This window comes from Equus caballus, chromosome 6, assembly GCF_041296265.1.
Source record: "Equus caballus isolate H_3958 breed thoroughbred chromosome 6, TB-T2T, whole genome shotgun sequence".
Taxonomy (NCBI): domain Eukaryota; kingdom Metazoa; phylum Chordata; class Mammalia; order Perissodactyla; family Equidae; genus Equus; species Equus caballus.
In genome coordinates this window covers 63,682,226-63,703,155 of record NC_091689.1, presented here as the reverse complement: position 1 = coordinate 63,703,155, position 20,930 = coordinate 63,682,226, and the positions used below count along the sequence as shown (strand labels likewise).

The 20,930-nt window shown below is 39.3% G+C and overlaps 1 protein-coding gene and 1 long non-coding RNA gene across 3 annotated transcripts in view; one reads left to right on the top strand and one right to left on the bottom strand.

Annotated features, from left to right (window-relative positions):
• Nucleotides 1-13,157: 13,157 nt before the first annotated feature.
• LOC106783284 (uncharacterized) overlaps nucleotides 13,158-20,930 on the bottom strand; it is a 34,166-nt gene continuing 26,393 nt past the window's right edge. For both annotated transcript variants that reach the window (XR_002808681.2, XR_011439719.1), the window contains one exon: nucleotides 13,158-14,492. This is a non-coding gene — a long non-coding RNA (uncharacterized lncRNA). The remainder of the gene's footprint in view (nucleotides 14,493-20,930) is intronic.
• Nucleotides 13,848-20,930, top strand: part of BCAT1 (branched chain amino acid transaminase 1) — a 118,623-nt gene continuing 111,540 nt past the window's right edge. The window contains exon 1 of the mRNA XM_005610980.4: nucleotides 13,848-14,246. Within this exon, the coding sequence (XP_005611037.1) occupies nucleotides 14,241-14,246 (6 nt within the window). The 5' untranslated portion in view covers nucleotides 13,848-14,240. The remainder of the gene's footprint in view (nucleotides 14,247-20,930) is intronic.

The following is a 20,930-nucleotide window of genomic DNA, read 5'->3' as shown; positions in this document are numbered from 1 at the left end:
TATGTGAGTCTGTGATGCATGTGGCTGATGATTTATTCCTCATCACTGGCAGCAATAATTGCAACAACTGAGGATCTTGTTTTTGCTGATCTCTTTCAAGATGATGAGGACTGGTTTTCCATCGGGTGAAACATGTCAGAGAATATGATCTGTTAGTCTTTCTTGTTTCTCTGTCTATTTGTGAGCACAGATCAATGAAGAAAATATTTTATTCCCACTGGGAAGGAAAATAGCTCTTTGAGATCTGACCAGAGAGTTTTTGCGTTTCTGTATTGACTTTTGACCCCTGAAATTGTAGACCTCAGGATGCAAGCTCTCTGATGCCTGTGTGGCTGTCATTGAGAACAACCTTTACTTCTTTCTGATGGAAGGTGAAATATTAATAAATTAGATTATAAATTATTAATAAAGTAGATATAATGTCTTTCAATCAATTCTTTGGAAGACGCAATCTGCCAAACTCACACAAGAAGAAATAATGATCTGAATAGGCCTATATCTATTAAAGAAATTGAATAAATAATTAATAATCTTCTAAAACAGAAAGCACCATGCCCAGATGGGTTCACTGGTGAATTTTACCAAACATTTAAGGAAGAAGTGTTACCAATTCTCTACAATCTCTTTCAGAGGCTAGAAACAGAGGAAAACTTTTTAACTCGTTGTATGAGGCCAGTGTTACCCTAATACCAAAACCAGATAAAGCTATTACAAGAAAACTACAGACCAATATCTCTCATGAACATACATGCAAAAATTCTCAACAAAATATCAGCAAATCAGGGGCCCGCCTGGTGGCATAGCGGTTAAGCTCCTGCGCTCCACTTCAGCAGCCCAGAGTTCACTGGTTCAGATCCTGGGCGTGAACCTATGTACTGCTTATCAAACCATACTGTGGCAGGCGTCCCACGTATAAAGTAGAGGAAGATGGGCATGGATGTTAGCTCAGGGCCAATCTTCCTCAGCAAAAAGAGGAGGATTGGCAGTAGATGTTAGCTCAGGGCTAATCTTCCTCAAAAAAAAAAGTACCATTCTGGTGAATGCTGTTGATGATGGGGGAGGTTATGCATGTGTGGGGGCAGTGGGTATATGTGAAATCTCTGTATGTTCCTCTCAATTTTATTGTAATCCTAAAACTGCTCTAAAAAATTGTCTTTTTAAAAAATGAGACCTGTTGCTATTGGTGTTTGGAAAATAGTAAGTGCTTACATAAATTTAATAGCTCCAACATTCCATGAAAATGAAGAAATGGAACTCTCAATGCAACACTTTCTGAGTGCCAATTAACATATATATATATATATATTTTCATAGAAAGTTCTGCTCAGAAGCCTTTGATATAAGAAGTCAAATTCAAAACATCATGTGAATCCTTGGACAAATCAGACTAGTTTGATAATTTTGGTTTAAAAATAGCAATATGTCCTTTCTCCAGTTTTATCAGTGTGGAGTATAAGTATATAATTTCTTTTTTTTTTTAGGAAGATTAGGCCTGAGCTAATATCTGCTGCCAATCCTCCTCTTTTTGCTGAGGAAGACTGGCCCTGAGCTAACATCCGTGCCCATTTTCCTCTACTTTACATGTGGGACTCCTGCCACAGCATGGCTTGCCTAGCAGTGCAATGTCCACACCCGGGATCCGAACTGGCGAGCCCCGGGCCGCCGTAGCGGAACATGCGCACTTAAGCACTGCACCACTGGGCCGGCCCCTAAGTATATAATTTTTAAAAATAAGATTGAGTTTATTTGTAATAGACTAGTTAACTTGAACTTCCTAAAATTCTTATAGTATTTATAGATCAAACAAGTTAACATTGTTCTCACATAATGTTTAAAAATATTGAAAATACAGAACAGTGTGATCAATGATATTGCTATAATTTCAGAACGTTTTCATATAGACAGTAATTATATTTTGTAATGTGTTAGATTAAATATAATATCCAAAATTCTTAGTTAATGTAAAACTTTTGATTACTGCTAAATTGAGTTAATAGATAATCTTTGGCTATCTGGATAATTTTTAAGCAAGATAAAATATTGAAACACTGACCACCAAATATAATTTTGGAAAGCAACATATGCTTTTGCATTTTATTTCTATATGAGATAGAGTGGCTGGAAATTTGCATTATGTTAATGTGAACGTGCTCAATTTTAGCACGTTAAGAAGGTGTAAAATGAATATGTCTAATGAGAGGGAGTCATATTTTGTGTGCTCATGAGCTTTGCTGTAATACCAAAACACTGGTTTGTGAGAAGCAGTTCTAAATTACGTACCTCCCCCACTCATCAGTTCTTTCTGTAAAGAAACACGATGGAGTAACAGAACCAGATTAATTCTCCTGCTTTAAATACCTAAAACACCAGAAAAACATGCATGAAACGATGGTTTTCAGACATTGAATGATAAACAGGATGGAGCAGCAATTCCCGAGAGAGGGAAAACAAGTGAAGTCAACCCAACCATTGACCCAGCTTTCTGCTTAGAGAGTTTCCAGGGTACAGCATAAGAAGGGCTCACTTGGGGTCTCAACGAGTTGAAGAGACATTGCTGGGACCATGGGGAGGCCAAGACAGCTAGAGTTTATAGGACAGAGAAGTGAAGAGAAAGCATCACAGAAAGAGAGCTCTGTGAATCTACAGTAGGTCCCTCCCCTCCTTGAGTGCTGGTCAGCCTATATGTGTGAGGAGACTACACAAAGCTGGGGGAAGAACCACCTGAAGGAGCATGGAGAACACACCAGGGAGCTCACACAGAGCCTGGAAGAGTCGTCATTCCCACCAGCCAGAGTGGAAAACCTTGTAATACATGCGGTGTTGGGTATAGTACTCAGAAGAGTATTGCCTCAGTAGTGGTGCCAAATCACCCTTCACTAAAGACTGTTCTGATCTCGTCTAACAAAGTTTAAGAGCAAGACTTGGAAATACAAAACTGGACCCAATGGACTTAACTGTGTCAGAACAAAGCACAAGGTTATTTTGTTTTGAAACAAAAACAATAAAAGATTATTCATCACCCAAAAAGGTAAAACTCACAATGTCTGCCATCCAAAAAATATTACCAGGCATGCAAATAAGCAAGAAAATATGACCCATAATGAGGAAAATTATCAATTAATTGAAATGGACCCAGAAATGATACAGAGGACAGAATTCATAGGCAAGTATATTAAAACAGTTATAAATTATATTTATATTTTAATTTTTATTTCATATATTCATGAAGGTAGGGGAAAACAGAAACATGTTAAGACAGGGAGATATAAAAAAGACCCAAATAAAACTGTAAGAAATAAAAAATACAAAATCTGAGATGAAATATAGACATAACAAGAAAAAAGATTTAAAAACTTAAAGATATAGACCATTGTAAATGAGACAAAGACAGGAAATATGGGAAAATAAATGGAGTATCAGTCAGCTGTGGGACAACTTCAAGTGACCTAGTATATATAAAATTAGAGTCTCTGAAGGATTCAAGAAAAAGGAACAGGAAAAAAATTTGGAGAAAAAAATTGCTGAACACTTTCCTTATTTGATGTAAACTATAAACCCACAGATCCATGAAACTCAACAAACCCCAACAAAAGAAACATGAAGAAAGCTACACCAAGACACATCATAGTCAAATTGCTTAAAATCAGTGATAAAGAGAAAATGTTAAAGGCAGGAAGAGAAAAAAAACAGACATATTACATCCAGAGGGCCCAAAATAAGAATGACTCAATTCTCAATGGAAACAGGGCAAGCCAGGAAGGAGCAGAGCAATGCCTGCAAAGTATTAAAGGAAAAACAAATCCCGTCAGCCAGAATTCTCTACCCGGTGACTATTTTTCAAAAACAGAAGCAAAATTAAGACTTTTTCAAACATAAAAAACCTGAAAGAATTTATCACCAGCAGATCTGTACTATAAGACATGCTAAACGAAACTCTTTAGGCAGAAGGAAAGAGATACTTGATGGAAAGCTGGATTTACACAGAAAAGTGAACACCACGGGAAATGGCAGAGATTAGTAAATAACTTTTTTCTTATTTTTAAAATCACAACAGACGCAGAAGTGAAATGTATGTCGACAGTAGCACAAAGTTAGGAAATTGGAAACAGAAACCTATCTTTGTAAGGTTCTTATAGTGTCCATGAAATGGTATACAGCACAACTTAGAGATAGACTGGGATTAGTTAAAGATGTATACTATAAACCCTAAAACAATCAATAAAACAAAGTAGACCAACAAAAAGAGGTATAACTAATAAGTGAACATAGGATATAAAGTGGAATCATGATAAATAGTCGTTGAATTTTGAAAAAAAGCAAAAAAAGAGGAGGGAAAGAACAAGGAACAGGGGCTGGGGCCAGTGCCATGGCCGAGTGGTTAAATTCGCGCACTCGGCTTTGGAGGGCCAGGGTTTCGCCAGTTTGGATCCTGGGCGCAGACATGGCATCACTTATTAGGCCATGCTGAGGCAGCGTCCCACATGCCACAACAAGAAGGCCCCACAACTAAAATATACAACTATGTACTGGGGGGATTTGGGGAGAAAAAGCAGGAAAAAAAAAAGAAGATTGGGAACAGTTGTTAGCTCAGGTGCCAATCTTTAGAAAAAAAAAGAACAAGGAACAGAAGGGACAAATACAAAATACAAAACAAAATGGTATATTTAAAAACAACCCTATCAATAACCACAACATGTAAATGATCTGATCACTCTAATCAAAGAGCAGAGATTATCAGACTGATAAAACAGGAGACCCAAATGATGGGCTAAGGCATAATAACCTGGATATGGAAAAATATGAAGACATGAAGGGAGAATTCATAGGTAGGGATAAAGTTTTTATTAAAATTTATTTAACATATATTTACTGAAAGCTTATTGTGTGTCAGGCACTCTTTCAATAGAGGAGTCAAGGGTTTAAAGGTTTAGATAAGTTTGAAGAATAGGTTTATTGTGTACACCTGAGAAAACTGGAAGGGTAGGAGGTTTCGTTTGGAGGATAATGTATTTTTTTTTAAAGATTTTATTTTTCCTTTTTCTCCCCAAAGCCCCCCAATACATAGTTGTGAATTTTTAGTTGTGGGTCCTTCTAGTTGTGGCATGTGGGACGCCACCTCAGTGTGGCTTGATGAGCAGTGCCATGTCTGCGCCCAGGATCTGAACTGGTGAAACCATGGGCCGCCAAAGCAGAGCGCATGAACTTAACCACTCGGCTACCGAGCCGGCCCCATGGAGGATAATGTTTTAATCAAAATTTTAGAAGTGTAGTAGCTCTGGGAGATGACAAAGTCTAGTTCAGTTGTGTCAAACTTCAGCATGCATACATGCTAAGGGCTCAGGTGGTTGGTAAAACGCAAATATCCAGGCTTTACCCCTATACCTCCCTCCTAGTCGTTGTGATTCAGTAGATCTGGGATGGGGTCTAGGGTGAGCATCTTTAAAAAAAGTGAAGGGTACAAAGAACCCTAAAATTCATATGGGGCAACAAAAGAGCCCGAGCAGCTATAGCAATCCTGAGAAAAAAGAACAAAACTGTGGGCACCACAATCCCTGACTTCAAAATATACTACAAAGCTATAGTGATCAAAACCCCACAGTACTGCCACAAAAACAGACACACAGATCAATGGAACAGAATTGAAAGCCTCAAAATACAACCACACATCTATGGACAGCTAATCTTTGACAAAGGAGCCAAGAACATAAAATGGAGAAAGGAAATCCTCTTCAATAAATGGTGTTGGGAAAACTGGACAGCCACGTGCAAAAGAATGAAAGTAGACCATTATCTTTCGCCATACATGAAAATTAACTCAAATGGTTAAAAGACTTGAAGACCTGAAACAATAAAACTCCTAGAAGAAAATATAGGCAGTACACTCTTTGACATTGGTCTTAGAAGGATCTTTTCAAATACTGTGACTACTTGGACAAGAGAAACAAAAGAAAAAATAAACAAGTGGGACTTCATCAGACTAAAGAGCATCTGCAAGGCAAAGGAAACCAGGAACAAAATGAAAAGACAACCCACCAACTGGGAGAGAATATTTGCAAATCATATATCCAACAAGAGGTTAATCTCCATAATATAGAAAGAACTCACACAACTCAACAACAAAAAACAAACAACTCAATCAAAACATGGGCAGAGGATATGAACAGACATTTTTCCAAAGAAGATATATGGATGGCCAACAGGCACATGAAAAGATGTTCAACATCACTAATCATCAGGGAAATGCAAATCAAAACTACACAAAGATATCACCTTATACTCGTTAGAATGGCTATAATCACCAAGACAAAAAATAACAAATATTGGAGAGGATGTGGAGAAAAGAGAACCCTCGTGCCTGTTGGTGGAAATGCAAACTGGCACAGCCACTATGGAAAACAATATGGAGATTTCTCAAAAAATTAAAAATAGAAATACCATATGACCGAGCTATCCCACTACTGGGTATATACCCAAAGAACTTGAAATCAATGATGCAAAGTGACTTATGCACCCCTATGTTCATTGCAGCATTATTCACTATAGCTAAGAAGTGGAAGAAACCCAAGTGCCCATTAACTGATGATTGGATAAAGAAGATGTGGTATATGTATACAATGGAAAACTACTCAGCCATAAAAAAAAGACAGAATTGTTCCATTTGCAACAACATAGACAGACCTAAAGGGCATTATGTTAAGCGAAATAAGCCAGACAGAGAAAGACAAGCACCGTATGATTTCACTCATATGTGGAAGATTAACACATGGACAAATAGAACAGTTTAGTGGTTACCAGAGGGGAAGGGGGCTGGCGGGTGGGCACAGAGAGTGAAGGAGAGCACTTAAATGGTGATGGACAAATAGTGATGTACAACTGAAATTTCACAATGTCATAAACTACTATGACCTCAACAAATTTAAAAAAAAAGTCAAATGTATAACTATCTACATGAATGGCTTGTGAACCTTATAAGGAAGTCTTCAGGTTTTTGGAAATGGGAGATCCAAGTAGGTGGCAAATGATAATATTGAGAAGGCGTATAAGAGAATGACTTGGGAAACTCAATGCACTTTAAGCAAGATCTTCAGAACTGCTAGTAAATTGATTTGGCTAAGGTAGAGAGTATTTGGGCAGTGGTGATTTGGTGAAAAGAGCTTTAAGTTATAGAAAAACATCCCAAAGAATAATAAAAAACAAATTAGATGAGAGAAATTGAAGGTAATAATAGCTAATAATTATTATTTACTATGTGCTAGGCACTATTCTAATTACTTTACACATATTAACTCTTTTGATCCTCATGAAAACCATGGAGGTTTTTGTTCCCATCTTATAGGTAAAGAAAATAAGGCCAAGACAGGTTAATATGTCCAAATGTCACACAGATACGAGTTGAGAGGCTAATGTCCAGTTGAGAGATGATGAGGAGTTGAAATAGGCATTCTCATGAGCGTGAAGAACAAAAGGCAAATTTGAGAAATAATAAAGAGAAAAGTTTATAGAAATTATAAATGATGAAAATTAGTGGAGAGTGAAGGAAAGGTAGGATCTGAAGTTGACTGGCTATTGTTTGAGCTACTAGTTAAATATTATTGATATTAAGAATGATAGGAAATGCAAGAGGAGTTCACCAAGCACACAGCATATGGTAGGCAAATGTGTATGTGCGTGTATTTGTTGAGAAAAGGATTTAAGAGTAACTATAAGTTGATTATGCATCAGATAAAAACTTCCTACTGGATTACAGATGCCTTTGGGTCAAACATGTGGGAAGGTACATTAGTTGGAAATATGAGTAAAGAGTTCTTGGAGCAGGTGGCACTGAAGGATAGGTGTTACTGAAGCCAAGGAATGCTTTCAATGGTGGTAATAAAGTACTTGACCGATAGTGGCAGAATAATGAAGACATTTAATTATCTCAAATAAGAAAGATTTTGAAAGTAGGCGAGTCCAGGTTTGGCAAGGTGGCTCAATGACATTATCAACAGCCCAGGCTCACTCTCTGCTTTGCCATCCTCAATAGATTGGTTTTTGACCTTGGGCTATCACTCATGGTTGCAGGATGGCTGTTGGCAGCTCCCTGAAACATCTATCTATAAACAACATTTAAAACAATAAGAGAAGAGGGGAGACATCAGTAAGGTCTCATTATTTTCTCTAATCAGAAGGTAAAACCCTTCTTAGAAGCCCCTCAGATGACTTCCCCTTAGGTCTTTCTGGCAAGAACTTGATTCCTTGGTCTTCCCTAGCTTAAGAGAGTGTAGGAAAATAGATATATTGCAAAGTAAAATGAGATTGTCATTACTGCCTTAGATTAATTATCCTTCACCCCCTACAACTAGGCATATTCTGCACCCCCACACTAGGAAGAAAAAGCAGGGTTTTGTTAGAAGAAGAAAAGGAGGAAAATGGCCTCTTGGTGGACAAGTAACAGTATCAACCAAAGAGAAGATGAATTCACCGATGGAGAGCATTTAAAATGAATTGAGGGGCCGGCCCAGTGGCCGAGTAGTTAAGTTCAGGCGCTCCGTTTCAGCCACCCAGGGTTTCACTGGTTCGGATCCTGGGCGCGGACATGGTACTGCTCGTCAGGCCATGCTGAGGTGGCATCCCACATGCACAACTAGAAGGACCCACTACTAAAATATATACAACTATATACTGGGGGAATTTTGGGAGGAAAAAAGCAGAAAAAAAAAAAAAGAAGATTGGCAACAGTTGTTAGCTCAGGTGCCAATTTTAAAAAAAAAAAAGAAAAAAGAAAAAGAATGAATTTAGAAAAAAGTTGAGGACAGAGGATAAAACCCCGAAGGGGAACAATATCTGAAGAGCTGTTAAGAGTTGTAGAGGACATGAAAGGGACTGAGAAGGCATAGTCTGAAAGGTAGCTGCTGGGCTAACATCATGGTTATTACAAAGATAATGGTTCCCTATCTTCACAGAGTATGCCTTGAGAAGGATAGCCAAGACATAGACACCAATAATTATAAAACAGCACAAAAGTTGACATGGGTCTATAAGCAGGGTTTCCCAACTCGCAAAATTGACTCTTTGGGCCAGATAATTCTTTGTTGTGGGGATTGTCCTGTGCATTGTAAGATGTATGGCAGCCTCCCTGGTTTCTACCCATTAAATGCCAGTAGCAACTCTCCCTACCTCCCCTAGGTGTTATAATAAAAAAATGTCTTCCGACATTGCCAGAGGTCCCCTGGGAGACAAAAATTGCTCTCAGTTGAGAACCACTGGTCTATATGGTAAGAAGGTACTTCAGGGAAGACTGCAAAGGGACAACAGTAATTGAAATGGATCTTGAAGATTCCATGTTGTTTAGGTAAGCAAAGCTGGGAGAAAAGAAATTCCAAGTAACTTTGTGCAAAAGCAATGATGGAAGATTTCACATATACTTAGGCATATAGCATGGACTCTAATCTGGCTCGCGTGAGAGCATATGAGCGCAAGTTAATTCTTTTGAGTACGGAAAAATCTACTCACATCAGAGGTCTAGGAAGATTACTTGCCATCTGTGTGTTGGGTGGATTGGGGCAAGCAGAGATTAAAGGCAGGGATAAAAGGGCACGGTATAATAAATGACTAAACTCGGGCAGTGAGAGTGGGAACCGAGGGGGAGGACTATGAACGCTCTTGTGGAGATAGAACTGGGAAGGCTTGGTGATAATTGGATGTGGGAGACTCATATCTTTCCCTCCTGCTTTAAATTCTATGAAGCCATGAACTATATTAAAGTTTGGAGCCTGGATGACTGGGAGGATGTTGATGGCATCAGCAAAGAGAAGGAAGACAGCAGGACAAGCTGGTTTAAGAGGGAAGATTAAGTGCTTGGATTTGGCCTAATTGGGCTTCAAATAATAGCGTTGAACTAGATCTGGGCCTTTGGAAATAAAGTTCTGGAGCTCAGCAAAGAGATTAGAATTAGAGGCACAGTTTTGGAGCTGATCAGACTAGAAGCGACAGTTGAGATCACCTAGGAACAGACTATCAAGGTCAGGTGCATACTTACATCTAGAAGGCGTGAGAAGAAAGATGTGATAATTAGGGGTATTTTGGGAGTTTGGAAAAAAGATTCCGTAAATTCCCCTTGGAATTCTTTCCTTGGTTAATAAGTGATTTTTGTTTTTTTTTAAAGATTTTATTTTTCCTTTTTCTCCCCAAAGCCCCCCGGTACATAGTTGTGTATTTTTAGTCGTGGGTCCTTCTAGTTGTGGCATGTGGGATGCCGCCTCAGCACGGCTTGATGAGCAGTGCCATGTCCGTGCCCAGGATCTGAACCGGCGAAGCTCTGGGCCGCCTCAGCGGAGCGCACGAACTTAACCACTCGGCCACCGGGCCAGCCCCAAGTGATGTGTTTTTAATATTCTAGAATTTCTTCTGTTGCACCTTCAGTCCACATCCTTCATTTATTCCTTATAGAATAAATGGCTGGTACTTATTCTAAGGTGACTGGAACTAAAGGATTCATAGGAGACATGTCTGGGGCCTAGCAAGTGGATCTCCAAGGCTGGACACTGTCCATGTATTAACTTGTTTCTCTCTTATAACATCCCTTCAGGTTAGGTACGCCTTTCCTTATATTAGTGACTTAAAAAACATCAGACTGAGTTTCAGAGAGTTTAAATGACTGGTGAAAGGTCTCACATTGCAAATGAGTGAACCTGGGGATGCAAATCCAGGTCTGGTTCTAAATCCAGTGCTTTCCCCTAATCTCTGCCACTCCTTTGTTGATGATCATTTATGAGATAGCCCCGTGGTCTTCTCTTAACTTAGTTTAGAGATTGCTATAGGATTAGGCTTGAGTCTGTTTGCTCTTTGACAGACCTAAATAAAGATCCAAACAGAGAAGAAAGTACAAAAGAGTTGTAAAAGCACTAACCCATTTTTTTTCTTTGTCAGGGATACTTTACCTGGAGATTATTGAGTTATTTAGAAACAGTTGAATGTGGGGGTTACTACATCCTCCATGTTCAACACAAAGTCCTTGTTGAACCCTTTTTCTTTTTTGAATATCACCACCCCTGGGCACAAGGGATCATTCAACTTTGTATTTCCCTACTTTTTTTTTTTTGCTGAGGAAGATTCACTCTGAGCTAATATCTGTGCTAATCTTCCTCTAGTTTTTAGTATGTGGGCCTCCAGCACAGCATAGACGCTAACAGAGCAGTGTAGATCCACGCCCAGGAGCCAAACCTGGGCCACTGAGGAAGAACATGCTGAACTTAACCACTAAGCCACCAGGGTTGCCCCCTCCTTTTGATTGGGGGCGGCCAACCCTCTCTGATATAGCGAGTCTAACACTGCATGGGGATTAGGTTCTAGTATGCATTCAATAAGGTTAAAAGTGAATCCATTGAGCTCAAATTGTCCTGGAAAATGTCTTAAATTTTCCATAAAGTATAATACAAATGAATTTTGATTGTTTAACTTGGGGGGGATGTTTGTACACATATATGTAATGGGAGCAAGTATTATATGGAAATATGGAAAAGATAAAACTTTGCAGTATTTTTCATTTTGAGAGATAGAATGGAAGTTTTTTTGGAGTTTGTAGAGTAGACTTCCCTCTACACTTTATGACAGAAAGCATCATTGCCTTCTGCTAATTCTCCTACTCAAGTCCCAGGGACTGAGAAAATTTGTGACTTTCCCTTCCTCTAGAGAAGATTTAGTAAGATATAGGAGAGAAATTCTGCAAAGAGTTGGCATATGGTTTTCATAATGATTACAATAAGAGACTGTGTTAATCGCAGTGATGGAGTTGGCTGGCTAGGGCTTTCAAGTCAATCTCAAAGTCACTGTCTCTGGGGACGGTTAGAAATTCTCCCTCTTCTTCAAGTTTGTAAAAAACACTTCCTACCAGCAAAGATATGGAATATATCAAGTTTGGATTACTCAACTTCCTTTAATATCTTTTAACCATGACTTTCGTGAAGCGTAGTGCCGCTGGCACAGTAACAATCTTGGCTGATGATGACCTTCTTCATTTGGAAAAAGCATTTTTGGTGGCTGGGCGGAGGGAAGTTTCGGGAGCATTTCCCTGTAGTAATGAGGGAGAATTTGGGGCCCTCCTCTCAACATTGGAGGGAAATGGGAGCACAGACATAGCCAGATTGTTCTCATATTCTTCTCCGGATGTTAATTGCCCCAATTCCTCTTTCACTCCACTTCTAGTTTCCCTTCAAGCTCTTTGTCTTTATATCACCTTCTCTCTTTGTTGCTAACATTGAAAGAATCCTTACACAGGAAGATCATTGGATCTAGAAGTCACTGCCAAGCATGCTATAGAATTTACTCATTAATTTATTCAGGTCTGTCGCCCCATCTCTCTCTCTCCCTTTACAGTGTTTTATTTCTCCTCATAAAATTTACCACTTGCTACCTGATTTTTTAAAAATGACATCTTTATTGAGATATAATTCACATCCCACAATTCACCTATTTAAACAGCTTAATTCAATGGTTTTTTGGTGTATTCACTGAGTTGTGCAATGATCACCACAGTCTAATTTCAGAACATTTTAATCACCCCAAAAAGAGAACCTGTACTCACTAGCAGGGACTTTCCATTCCCCGACCCCTAGATTTGCAACAACCATCTAATTTCTTCTATAGACCTTTCTACTTTGGACATTTCAGATCAATGGAATCATACGATATATGGTCATTTGTGACTGGCTTCTTTCATTTTGTGTAATGTTTTCAAGGTTCATTCATGTTGTGGCTTGTCTCAGTAGTTTATTTCTCTTTATTGCCAAGTAATATTCCATAGTATTAATATATCATGTTTTATTTATCCATCCATCAGTTGATGGACATGTTGCTACCTGATTTAATGTTTATTTTCTGTTTCCCACACTAAAATATAAGCTCCATGAGTGTAAGAATGTTTTTGTTCTTGTTTACCATTTAATCCTTACTATCTTGCCTGGTGCCTGGCAAGTAGTGAGAGCTCAGTAAATTTGTCAAACGAACAATTCAAACATTCATCCACCTAACCAACATTTGTTAATTGTCCCCACATGCACATTTGTGTTCAACACTCTCTCTCTTCCAAGGCAGGCCACTGAGCCTGGGAGGTGGATATAACAAAGGATCTGCCCTCAAGAATCTCATAATCTAATGAAGTAACAGCTGTGCAAACAAAGTAAAATTAAGAAAATTCATTTAATAAAGGCTATGGACAAAGCACAGGGCATAGACAAAGGGCTCAATTCTGCTTAAGGAAGTTAGCAATGACTTCATAGCAAAGACTTCACAGCAAAGACTTCAGTTGAGATTTGCAAAAATTAGAGGTTGTCAGATTGACAGCGAGCTGGCTGGGGTCAACCAGAAGCACACTTAAGTCAAGTCGTGGAGTCTGACCTAAGCACTGGACGTGGAAAAGTAGCGGTATCAGAATCTTTTTGTACAAGTGGAGAGGGGACCCAAGGAGGATGAACTGAGCTGGCAGGCAATGTTTAAATCAGAAAGAATTTTATATCCTCAATCAAAAGATTAAGATTATTTCTCTAGATACATAAGAAACTGGCAAAAATGGTGGTATCTGAGGGTCAAATGTGGGACTGGAGGTAGGGGCAGGACAAACAGATTGGCAAACTTTTAAAAGTCAGGCACATGTTCTTTACCACACAAAAACTACATTTAAAATTTTCTGCTTTAGATGGGGATGCACCGTATAATTTTGAGCAGGAGCGGGTGGGAAAGTAACTTTGGACATAGCGGGAAGTGAGGTGGCCTAGAGTCTAGGGGCAGGCAGCCAGCTAAGGAGGGAATGGCAATCGTGATCTATGATCTGTTCCTTTCCTCCTCTTCCTTATCATTCCCACATCTAGGATACACGATATCCCCATACTCAGATTCACATTCACAGGCACTAACCCGGGACTAACATGTGGTGACCTGTTTGAAACACTGCACCCCCACCAGGAGTGAGCGGTGTGTGAGGCTCGGAGTTGGCTCTGAATCTTCGTGCTGGGAGAGACTCTACCCTCTGGGGGAGTCTGGGGGGAAACAGTCTTACGACTCTTCCTGCTGATGCAATCTGCAGGGGAGCCAGCGATCTCCGCTGCCAGAGGGCCAGTCTGCAATCCTGCCTTCCACGTGTGACCGCCGCCGCCTCAGCCACTTCCCCAGACATTCCCGCAGCCGCGCACCCGGCACGGAGGGGCCAGGACGCATCGGGTTTGCCCTCGGGTCGGCTCAAGCTGTGCTCCCGGCCCAACAGAACAATGAAGGTAACTGCTCATGATTCTGACTGTATCTTACAAAAATGTGTGTATGGAGTGAACCGATGATTCCTCAAAGACAGTGGGCAGAAAGGGGACGGAGGAAGGACCAGCAGGCTTTGTGACCATTCTTTTCTTTTCAGTCTTCTGTTTAACCTCCGCGGACAGGATGTGCCTCCTCGGGCTTTTTCACAGCTGCATTTGTGAACGGAGATAAAAGCTGCTCGCAGCTCCCTCCCCTGCCTGTTTTGAGGTCTGGAAAGGAAGAGGAAGCTTTTGTCAATTTCTTAGATGCGCAGGAGGTGGGGGATTTTGGAGAAGGGGCATGGGGGTGTCCCCGGCTGTAAACATGGGTTTTCTGCTGGGTGCCTGTGGTGTAAGCGGGAGGTGCGGACTAGGTGAGGAGGGTGGGAGAGGGAAGGAAAAACTGTCTCATCGCTGTCAAAGCAGAAGGCGCATCTTATTTTGTTTCTTGTGGAAATTAAAGCTGCTAGGAGTAACAGATCATATAAGCCCAAGGGCATTGTTTCATTAAAGTAAGCACCCTAATGACTTTTATTTATGCTGATCAAGGATAATTAGCCTAGTTGCCTATTATTTCTGAAGTTTTAGGTCTAGAAATGAACACTGTTAAATGTTCTGTGTTCCTGGTCTCACACATTGGAAATTGTAATCACATTCAAACCTGAAGAGTAGCTTTTGAAAAGGAAAGTGAAGGATGGGCAAGCAGTCCCGCCATCTAACGGCTTGGAAGTGAGAGATTCCTATTTGCAATCGGAACTCAGGAGAAGTGAAGCCATGATTCAGAGTTTCCGAGGAGGGAGACAAAGCGTGTTGGCAACTGAGATTCTCCACAACCCATCCCAGTTTCATCTACAAGAAATAATATGTAAATGGTGCCTCTTTCATCAACCAAAAATTTCCACTAAGATGAAGCAGAAACTGAGTGGAAACTCTGTTTTGTACTGAAAAGAAATTGGGTAACTGTGCCACAGTGAAAAATTTAGCAACCTTTTTCTTCTATAGTCAGATGTTCCATGTCTGGCTTGCTCATGCCTGTCTAATTTGAGTCTAGCGTTAGAGAGTAAAAGGAGAAAATTATGAGAATAAACAGTTTTGCTTTTCCAGTTTTTTCCTGTCCTATGCGGAATTGTAGTTGATGATGCATTTTTGTAAGTTCACGGTGCTTTGAGTCCAAAAACTCCTGTCCGTTCTACAAGGTACTATTATAATGCAGGAAACTAGGGGATATCTTTAAGTAGTCTCATTCCTGTTTCCTGATATTTTACTAAGATCCGGAAAGAAATGATTGTATTCTAGGCATGATCTAAGGAGTACATGAGGTTCCTTTGTTTTTACTATTTAGAAAAATTTTCTACTTACCTTTTACCTAAGTATTGCTATCATGATCATTATTATTATTATTTTTTAAAAAGTTATTGCCATATGGCACCATGATAGGCTCAGTCTTCAGTAAATTTTCTAGACATGGTCTTGCCTGGGAGCTTATATTTTAAGTTGGACACATATGGAATAGGCAACTGAATAAGAAAAATAGCATATACATTGAATAGTATGGGTATAAAAATGGTAAGGACATATTATGATTTACTGAATTAAGGTAGAGATTTAAAAGAGGCACATGTCAGAAAGGACAGAGACAAAAGAAGTTATTGTTGGAGACGCACTGTTAAGTGAAGGAAGGGAGAGGGCTGTTTGTGTGTGTTCAAGAGGCAAGACATGAGGCCTGGCAAGGAGAGGAGGTTTACATTCTGGACGCAGGATGTGGCCCCCAGGCCAGGCTCAGAGATGCATAGCTAGTCAAGCAGGCCTAACAAAAGGCCATTGGTGGAATCTATGGTGATGAGAAAAAAGGAAATAGGGAGAAAAAAAAAGATAAAAATTTAACTTGGCCAATATTTCATTTGTCAGTTTCCATAATAAATAACTTCATTTGGTTTAGAACTACAGAGAGAAAGAAACAAGAGTCAAGAAAATTTTCCATTTGTATGGAAATTTCTGTTGCGCATTGAACCTGAGAAGGTCTAATTATTGGAAATGGGCTTAAAACCTTGTGAAAGAAAGTTGAAAATAGTCATTTGATTATTACAGAGGCTTGTGCTAAGAATTAAAATCAAGTTATGATTTCCTTCAGTTTTCCTTCAGGTTTCCAACTGTTTTCATAAATTTAGATTTTATCCCAGTTCAGGTCAAGATGTTTAGCTCTGCAGGGGAGGAAAAATAATTTTCCCTCTACCCTTCTAGGTTCTTGGCTGAGCCCTCCCATAATAAAATACAGATTAACAGGAGAAAAACAAACACAAGCTTAATAACATATATTCCTCTTGTAAACTTGGGAGATACCCAGCATAACTGAGTAACTCCCCAAAATGGCCTGAGCAACCACCTTAAATATCATTTTCAGCTAAAGACAAAAGACAGATTTTGGCAGGGGGCTGATTATAGGAGGTTATCAGGCAAAGCACAGTAACCAAGGGTAAGGTTGCAGATTTCAGTCAGCAGTGCCTTCTCTGTTGGCAAGAGATTCTAGAGATTTTGTTATCCCTCTTTTTCTGGTACAGAGAGGGAGACACCCTTACAAATGGAGATTTCCCTCATAAATGTAAATTTTACTCAGAAAAGGGCAACTTCTACTCTGTTTTCAAAGATTCTTCTGTGTCTTCTCCCTCTTAGAAATAATCAGCCCAAAATAATCCTTATGCCATAAAGCCATAGTTTGGGGGTGACATATTCTGTTCCCCTTCAGTTCTTTATTTCTAATATTAAGATATAGACCAGAGAAGTGAGCAGCTGGATAGTAGTGTTACTAACCTGAGAGATCTGGGTGTACGAGTAAACTGTTTCTGTGTGTAAATGAAGAATTGTTTCTAAACAGTGGCCATCTAGAGTGTTTCGGTTGGTTCTACTTTTTGGGGTTTCAGGTTGTCTGCTTATTTGAATGGCCTCTTCTCAATGGGTGTAGGAAGATGGAAATGGAGAGCTTTCTTTATTTCCCTTTAGGTTAGGCAACCACTGTTCATCTAAATAACAGATGCCACCTAGGGAAACCCAGTGGAATGTTCAACCTTATGCCCAAGGGGATTTGGTTACCATTTTAGATTGGGAATCTGGTACTTTCCACAACAGACATCATTATCCCAGGCATCCTCTACTTTCTATATGATAGAGAAAGACAAATCCTCTGCCCTCTGGGTTCTTCTGGCTGGGCTACTAATTAAATTGACATGAGACAGAATAACAGGAGAAAATCAAAGCAAGCTTTATAACATGTGTACATGGGAGACACTCAGGAAAACTGAGTAACTCGCCAAAATGGTGGAGGCTTTCATCTTAAATATCATCTTCAGCTAAAAGCAAAGGAGGATATTGGGGGTGGAGGGAGTCAGTTATGGGAGATTACCAGAAAAGCACAGTAAACAAGAGTAAGGTTATTATACAGATTTAAGACCTTGCCATCCGCACTGATAAGAGTTTCTAGAGATAAGGTCAGCCCACCCTCTTCCTGGTAGAGAGAGGGACAAACCTTTACAGATGGAGACTTCCCTTACAAATGTAAATATCTCTTACAAAGGATAAATTCTACTTTTCAGAGCTTCTCTCATGTCTGCAGTTTTTAAAAATAACCAGCCCCAAGTAATCCTCATGCCAAAGAGACACATTTTGGGGTAGCCAATTCTGATCCCCCACAGTATTATCATTCTTATGAGCACAGAAGGAAACTATGGATGGTCTGCTCACTTTACAGTCGTAAATGTGGGCAGTCTTTGCGTTGTAACTTTATCCCCTGAACAGCTGTCCAAATGCTCTAAATATTTCACATAACATACGGTCAACATTCCTATTGATGGGCGTTCCTGAGCCTCTGCAGCCCGTTTGGTAATACATGTCAGTGCGCATGCAACTAAGGCCACTGAAATTGGATTCCCTATAGATCAACTGAGACATGAATGTCAGGTGCAACTCACATTTTTAAAATGTTTCCAAATTAAGCATTTGGGATGCTCTGATTCATAAATACAACTTTGCAAATATTTGCAAACGTTTTTATAATAAGATCTATGAACCACAACATCAGTGGTGAATGCCAAACCAAGGCGGAATTGGTCTTTACTATACCACCCGAGTTCAAGTGTGCTTCTAATTACTCCCCTCAAATCCACAAACTAAACAATATTACCTCTAGAAAACCAGTACTTATATCCTTAAAATAATTTGGAAATTAGATCATCTTATTAATTCAGCACAGCACATCACATAAACATTTTTCTAGTGTCATATAGGCCATGCCTTTTTTGGGGTAAAAACCTATTTTGAGAAACATTTTTCTTGTGTTCAGTGATTAATGGGAGAAAGAAAAATCTTAAAGAAAGAGATAATCATGCTCCAAAAATATAGGAAACAAGTCAAGAAGAAAGGAAAAAGGAAGATAAATTTTAAAAAAATAGAGGAAATTATACCACAATGAACAGTAATCCAGAGGTGTCACACTGAAAAACACATGATTCTTTCTGATTTAAAAATTGTGAAATACTTGTAAAGTTAACTAGTTCCATTAACGATAGTCCTATATTTCATCTAAAAAGAACCAATTCATTAGTTCTTTATTTTGATATGATCTGAATATTTGATCAGTTGCATTTACAGTCTACTCTTTAGTTTGAGAAATGTTTTTGCTATTTTGAGCATAGATGGTTATCTGTCTTAGGAAGCCTTAAGAAACCTAGGATGTAACTAGAGAGCTCAAATTCTGACTCCTTATAAATCTAGACAGAAGGAACACCTGTTGGGATATTCTAGGCCAAACATGCCACAGATGTCTCCTACGTGACCAACAAAGACCTCAACGCAGTTTGGACACATCCTGGCATGAGGTCAAGGATGTATTCGCACAGTTGATCACCCAGCAGTTAGCATCCACCACTACATTAAAGGGTGATTTTGCCAAGTACATTTCATTTTAGCTGATTCGGATTCAAAGTTATATTGTTTTGATTTTAGTACCAAATATCAGTTCAGGAATCTGAAATCACCGTAAATGTTTCTTTGAACTTTGAAGATAAAAGGTAGAGTTAAATGGAACTATAAAATCTACATGGGGAACACATTACTCAGGGATTCCATGGTTTTCGATGTTGGTGAATGTTCTGTATCGTACTTGCAAGGTTAGCACTGGTGTTTATGAAAGAAACACATCCAGACTTGAGGAAGGACTTCTTTGCTTAACTAACATAATGATGCTTTATATTTTAAATGCCATATAAATTACATAACATGGAATTGTAACCTCAAAGTATTCATACGAGGAAAGCATTACAGCTATGATTAACCCCGTTTTACAGACAAGGAAAATGAAGATCAGGAAACTTACTAGAATTGCTAAATTCACAAATAGAAGAGCATAATGAGAAACTAGATATTTTGAGTCTGAGTCCAGTGTGCTGTCCCCCTCGCCAGTGATTCTAGCCTTCCTTGGGTCTGACACCACTTCGTAAATCTAATGAAAAGTATGGACGATCTCCTCAGCAAAATGTAAACACATATGGGCACAAAAATTTTATATCTAAATTATTTGCTATTAAAAACAGGACAATAGAGTACATATAGTACGGAAGAGTGGCAGAAAATACTGAGATGATCTAGATATTTAGAGCAGTGGAGAGCTGTTGGCTCTTGCCTCTGTAATCAGTTGAGATATGAAAATATATGAGATCCACACTGCCCTTTGAATATTGAAAAGCCCCAAACCATCACCTGTCTTTAGTTCAAATAGAAAAGCAACCAATAGTTTCTTTGTTTTCTAGCAGCACATGAGTTATCATTTTCTTCTTTATGTTTTATCTCATAAAGATCTAAAGTGTGTAGTAGGAAAAGAAAGGAAGGAAAGGCAAGGAATAAACTTTTTCCTCTATCCTCTTAGGTTGATTGCATGGCGCCCTGCAAATTAACTGACAAAAGACAGATTAACAAGAGAAAAACGGAGTTTAGTAACACATGCAGTATGCGTACACACGAGAGAAACTCAGTGATGAGTAACTCAAAGGTTTGGTTAGAACTCGGGCTTATAGAGCATGTTTACAAATAAGAAGAAATTTGTAGAGAAGTGACAAGATAAAGGCAAAGGTTTTAAGCTTCCAAGAGCAGCAAACTGTGGGAAGGTAAATATATGGAGAAACTAACGGAGTAAGGTTTGTTCGTGCAGGTCCGTCTCATTGCTGACTTTCCATCTTCTTCATGGCCATACATCTTCCCCAGGAGAGGGGCTTTATGGCAGTCCTCATTTCTCAGAAGTTTCTGCTTTTAGCCAGAGAAGGGAAGCCCCAGGAAGGGTTCTTTGCTGTGTCTGCTGGATCTCAAATGCCTTCAGCTCAAAATAATCCTCATGTCAAAGTGGCACAATTTGGGGTGTCATATTTTGATTTCCTATTAATAGTCACAGAATAGAGCTTGATTTACAGAATCTGCACCTTAATTTCTTGGATCGTAATCTAGTTTTGAAGTGTGTGCATGGTTGTTTTGTTAAACAGGGTCAATACGCAATTTCTAAGTGGAGTTTAGTAGTTTGGGGTGCCTAGCTTTCCCGTTTCTTAGATAACGTCCCTACCTGACATGCCTTTCAAAGGGACAGGCCTACATGGTTAGGTTCCTACCAGGTGACCTTGCCTCAGCCACAGC